This window comes from Equus asinus, chromosome 20, assembly GCF_041296235.1.
Source record: "Equus asinus isolate D_3611 breed Donkey chromosome 20, EquAss-T2T_v2, whole genome shotgun sequence".
NCBI lineage: Eukaryota > Metazoa > Chordata > Mammalia > Perissodactyla > Equidae > Equus > Equus asinus.
In genome coordinates, this window is record NC_091809.1 from 42,287,079 (window position 1) to 42,293,078 (window position 6,000).

At 40.3% G+C, this 6,000-nt stretch overlaps 1 protein-coding gene across 2 annotated transcripts in view; it reads right to left on the bottom strand.

Moving 5' to 3' along the window:
- The window catches only part of CRTAM (cytotoxic and regulatory T cell molecule), a 30,323-nt gene extending 26,344 nt beyond the window's left edge, over window positions 1–3,979 (bottom strand). For both annotated transcript variants that reach the window (XR_006516826.2, XM_014843656.3), the window contains exon 1: window positions 3,682–3,979. Coding sequence is in view for 1 of the 2 variants with exons in the window: in XM_014843656.3 (XP_014699142.3) it covers window positions 3,682–3,973 (292 nt within the window). In the remaining variant the exon portion in view is untranslated. The remainder of the gene's footprint in view (window positions 1–3,681) is intronic.
- Window positions 3,980–6,000: the final 2,021 nt, after the last annotated feature.

Sequence of the window (6,000 nt, forward strand, 5' to 3'; positions counted from 1 at the left end):
CATTTGGGGAAATGGGAGTTGTGAGATTTGTTTGCAGCCTGTTTTTGAATAAATGTCTTCCATTTTAAAGATGTATATATCACTGTCTTTTTCTTGGGATTCTGCTTATGAATTATATAGCATCATTTAATTCTTACAGTGTCGTCAAACTTGTAATGAAATGTAGTATGGCTTTTTATCACAGACTAAGGAATTGTGTCTCCTAAGATTAGTGTTTGCTCTTGCTGTTGAGAATTCAGTATCAGGCTGCTGACCACGCGGACCACAACCATAGATGCCTGATTTTCAGTTGAAAAGGGCTATGTTTGAGGCATAGAACATTAGTTGTTTCCTCTACTCTTTGCCTTAAGCCTTACTTTCTGCTTTACAGGCCTATTTATCTTTCAGTGTTATCATGTAGACCCCATGTTTAATTTAGAGACAGGAAATCCTTGCAGAAAGGAACAGTGGCCCCAGTGAGAAGCCACAGACCCACACAGCTTCAGCCATAGTGCTTAAAAATCTTGTTCAATGTCTAGGTCACATTAAAGGGGAAGAGGAAGAGAGCTGTGCCCAAGTTTTGATGGCACGTCTTCTTAGGGAAATGTTCCCCATAATCCTCTCATCACCATTGAAAACTAAACTGGAACTCATCTTAAAATTTTTTTTTTCAGCTAAGTTTGGAGTCAAACTTTTACCTTCTTTGTGGGAGGGATGGGGTGTGGGGTGTCTTTGCTTACCACTTCCTCCTTCGGAGTCTCTAAAGACATGTATATCCTTATTCACCCTTAGCCTTTCTTGGGTAAACCCTGAATGCCTGAGCTTTCTTCCTGGTTCTCCCTATCCAGGCTTCAGAATTCCAGTCTGCAAACTAGCCCTACGTTGCTCCACAAATGCTGAGCATACAGAGCTTGGCAACGAACGACTGTGGTGCTTCTCCTGGGAGGTTGCCACTTACTACCGCTAAGTCCTGTTGACTGACCAGTGGATTATTGACTTCTGGGCTTGATCATGATCTCCACGCCTGGATTCATCCATCCATGCATGGTCCTGTGTTATGAGGCTGTAGTTGACTCTGGGGCTGTAGATTGTGACTGGTTTATATATGGAACTGGAACCTGTGACCTTCACCGTCATCTCTACCCACAACCCATAAACTAGTGGTCCTATCAGTGGAATGGCTTCATGCCAAGGCACATGTGATTGACCCTTGAGCAGAAGGACAAGCAGCAGTCACAGCCGCCTACCAAAGCACCCACAGACAAAACCTGTGCAGGTCTTAAGATTCCTTGATTTTCCCCAAGATTTTGGGAGTTGCCATGTGTGATCTCCACCTCAACTGTAGGTCATCATGGTAGACCATGGGAGAAAGAATAAAATATTCTTTCCTTTTCTTACCTTAATAGCCCAGTTATTGCATGCAATAAATTTAAAAACTGCAGAACAGAGCAAGTCTGTCCTTCACGGATCCCAAATTGGTCATGTCCAATTGGAACTGGTCATCTCTAGTGCCCCCTGTGCTCCACACACACCTAACACAGATATACCACCTGGTCCGTCCCAATGTTTCCTTGTATTCATTAATATCATCACCAGCCATGGCGTGCCAGAGATTTGAGAGACACCCCAGCCTCCTCTCTCTCCAAAACATCTCTTCAATCGGTTTATTCCTCTTTTTTCATTACTATCGTTGCCTTAGCTGAGGCCTCCATTGTTTCTTTCTTGGACTTGCACTGACTTCCTTCTAGTCTCTCTTCCCTTCAATTTATCATCCTCATCTGCTTCTAGAATTACATTTAAAAATGTAAATTTGATCATATGTCTTCCTTCATTAGAATATTTGCCATGGCTCCTGTTGCCTGTAGGAATCAGGCCAAAATTCCAGATGACTTGACTCCTATTTTCTCCTTCAGTATCTTCTGTCAATACTCTCTTCCAGATGCTCCATTCAAATAGCCACTTGCCATTTCCAGAAAGTTCCAAGCTCAAGTAGATAGTTTGCCTTTGTCTACACTATGCTCTTGGCCCCAAATGCCTTTCTTATCTCCTTCAAGACTCAACTCAGATTACACCACTTTTGTCAAACCTGCCCTGTCAAACCATTCTTTAGCCTTCCTCCTCCTCACAATGATAAACTCTGTCCTCCAGATCCCCAAAGGCTTTGAATGGGCTTCTATTACAGCACTTAGCACATTACTTCATAATTATTTGATTACGAGTATGTCTCTGTGGACATTAGATTACAGACTCCTGATGGAAAAGTTGTTTGCCATTCACTCATTTTATAGTCTCAGGGCCTAGCACAAAGTAGGATTTTAAGTGTTAATTGAATTAATGGCTAAAAATGAGTAAATGTATATATACAGTAATAAATAGTTTAATAGGATACGAACTTTGCTCTTTAATTGTTATGTTGAATAAGAAAAACTAGAGCTAATTTAAACCAGAGACACACAATGAGTTGTCTTAAACCAGAGCCCTGTTTACATGACTTTTATGAGGCAGTAGGCAAAAATGTGCCTTAATTCAGATCCTTACCAAAAGGGATTATTATTTTTTTTTTTTAGATAGAATCAATAGAGAAAACTACAGGTATGAAAATGAGTCTGACTTTGTCAAAATCAAATTATTTCCAGCATAGCTTTCAAGGAGCTCTCTCAATAATTTGTCAACAAACACGTGATTCTTTCCTGGTCAGAAGAAGCATCAACAGGACCCTAGTCACTTTGCAACTGTTCTTTAGGCTTCCTACAGCCTACCCGCCACTGAATAACCAGGATAGAGGGTACAAATTGGTGGATTTTCATCCTCCACAATATAGGTAAATTAGATGCAGTTCCATGGTGAATGCACATTTCCAAGGACAGGTGCATTACCGAAACATAACTACGGATTCAGTATTTGGAAAGAAACACACACACAACAAACAAGCAATTTATATGGGGTTTCTTTTGCAAGAATCTCATACAAGTTGCAATCAGAGATTCAGGGACACCTAAGCCCTGCCCCCACCATTGGGTAGGAATAATTTGACCTGTGCTAAAGAGGTCACTGTATCCTTCTTTAATTTTCATAATGCTACATTAGAACTAAGCATTAAAAATCAAATTTAAAAAGTCTACTAAAACGTAAAGTATTATTGACTCAAAAAATAAGCACAAAGTTTTCATTGGGCTCATTATTATCTCTGAACTAATTAAGAGTTGTGTAGCACTTTGCCATTTTCAAAGTGCTTTCACATTTGAAATTTGATCCTTGTAACAATCCAGGGAGTTTTGTAGATTAAATGTTGTTATCATCTTCATTTCAAGATGTGGAAACTGAGTTTCAGAAAAATTAAATTATTTGGCGAAGGCTTATACAGCAAGGACGCTTTTAAATTCAAAACCGATGCTCCTTCAAGTGGTACACCCTTAAAAGACAGAACCTAGTAAGCTTGTTACTTTTTCCATAACAGTGATCCCATGGAGACACACACTACAATGGCCCTTTCTATACAATTTAGCAATTGAACAAGAGATTAACTAAACGCAGTAACATTGCTCAGAGGTGTGACTCTGGCAGGCTGGGAAAGCGTTAGCAAACTTACCTGGTTGTCTTCTGCAGTGAGCCCTCCGTGACTGCAGTTGACTGACTGATAGGTAGATTTAGCAAAACGTTAGGTCAACTGAGCATCAAAGAACGTTAGCTCTAAGTCCTTACCTTGCAGGGGGAACCAAAGCAGCAAGCTGCAAACTCTCCACCACATATTGTGCAGTGCTGCTGTGACACTTTGTCGACTTCCTCTAGGTTCTGAAATAAATGGAGCAGAGTGGTTTCTTTTGAAGGGGGAGAGGCAGCAGCCCTGTGACCTCACGTGTCTCAACTCCTCCATCGGCTCTGGAAGCCCCCTCTTAGTTGGCTGCCCCCAAAATACCTCCCAGTGGAACATTTGGGGACCACAAGTGTCATCTCGATTGTGGAGAGGTGTGAATGATGTGTTGGCACAAATCATTCTACTACCCGTGGGTAGGAGTGGTAAGTCAACTAGTTACAAGGCTTTTTGGGGGAGGAGGGGTGGGAGAAATATGAAAATGTCCCCGTGTAGTGATGTTACCTTATTTTTACTTTTCTGGTTTGTTAGACAATTAGACAATTTTTGCTGAACCCTTGTGAATGTTTTACATTTATAACTCTGGCAACAATTTATAACGGTTATGAGGGGTAGAATTTATTCATTCACATATTTGCCCATTTAAAAAAATCTGTGTATCTATTTACCCATCCATCCACCCATCCATCCATCCATCCACGCATCTCTTTACCTATCCAGCCATCTGGTATGCATTGCTCTCTAAGAGATGATCAGATGTGAAAGAGAAATTCCTTGTTTCCTGGAGAATATGATCTAGTGGGGATGACAATGGGCAAATGAACTATTTTGGTATTTAATTCTCATTAACTGGGCAAATTGAGATAGATAGATAGACTTTATTTCATTTTTTCTTGGTACATACAGCAAAATACCGAGAGACATGTTTAGAAAATAGAAGCTGGTCTGCAATGTTTAGAAAGCTGTAAATGAAATAATATTTACTGATTATAATTGAAATGTGTTAATATTCTATAAATGTGTTGATAGTTTGGGTAGGGAAAATTTTATCTATCAAAAATGTCTTTTGGGGCTGGCCTGGTGGTGTAGTGGTTAAGTTCACATGCTCGGCTTTGGCAGCCTGGGGTTTGTGGTTTCAGATCCTGGGCATGGACATACACACTGCTCATCAAGCCATGCTGTGGCGGCATCCCACATACAAAATAGAGGAGGATGGGCATGGATGTCAGCTCAGTAACAATCTTCCTCAAGCAAAAAGAAGATTGGCAACAGATGTTAGCTTAGGACCAATCTTCCTCACCAAAAAAAAAAAAAAAGTCTTTTAAATATTTTACCTATTTATTAACACATAGAAAGAAAATGAAAAGAGGAGAGAAAAATAGAGCTTTCTTTTAGTGTTTAACAGGATGTAATGTAATGTTTCTCAAATTGTATGATGATATGAATGTCTTGGGCCTCCAGCTAAAAAATACAGATTGCTAAGGTCAGCCCCAGATTGATTAAATCAGAATCTCACTTGAATGAGGAGCCACCTGCATGTTTAACAAGCCCTCCAGGTATCAAGGCAAGTTTGAACAATACTGATAGTGAGAATGTTCTGGAATGGAAATCAAAAGATGTGGGAGCTTGCCCTGACTCTCCTACCAGCTGGTGTGGCTAGGGTCGTAGAAGGTTCTCCATAAATGCTGTTGACTATAGTGAAATGCATTGACTTGCTTATGGAAACAGAGAATAAGGAGTTTTATTGTACCATTTTTAAAAATAGAGAATTAAGGCGTTTGCCTCAGGTGACACAGCGAGTCAGTGGCAGAACTGAGAATATAAACCAAAACTTTTGAGTCTTTGGTCAGATTTTTTTCCCCCATAAGATTCCCTCCAGGAACTTCCATGGTTGACTTTCCTGCTTATGTTGTGTCCTTGCTTTAAGGTGACATTTTATTTTTGTACCGTGTCTCCTACCCCCTTAAGAAAGCCCAGGGAAAGTGCATGTCTCTTTGGGCCTCCATGGAAGGTATGCATTGCCCATGGCTAGTTAATAATTCTCACATTTCCACCTAGAAGAGTGCTATTCTTTATAGGATTTTCTAATAGTTCCTGTCAAGGCACAGAGGAAATGGCTTTACCCTCCAATGGTGTCAGATGTGACATCATGGAGCCAGCAACCTGTCTGGACATAGATATTGGTTGACTTTCCAGATCTTCCTTCAGCTTATCATCTGACTTGAATGCATGAGGAGGTCAAAAGTCACTTTTACAAGAAACAAAAGTAAAAATGTCATCATGGGACTTGTATTTTAAGTCCGTGGAAAAAAACTTGGACCAGTTCTGAACTCAATTCAGGTAGGGGGCTGGAGAAGGGTCACTTTCTTCTCTCTTTTCCAGTTGTGGTTTTCTGTAATTTTCTCTGTTGGGGAAAAATGTATAGAAAC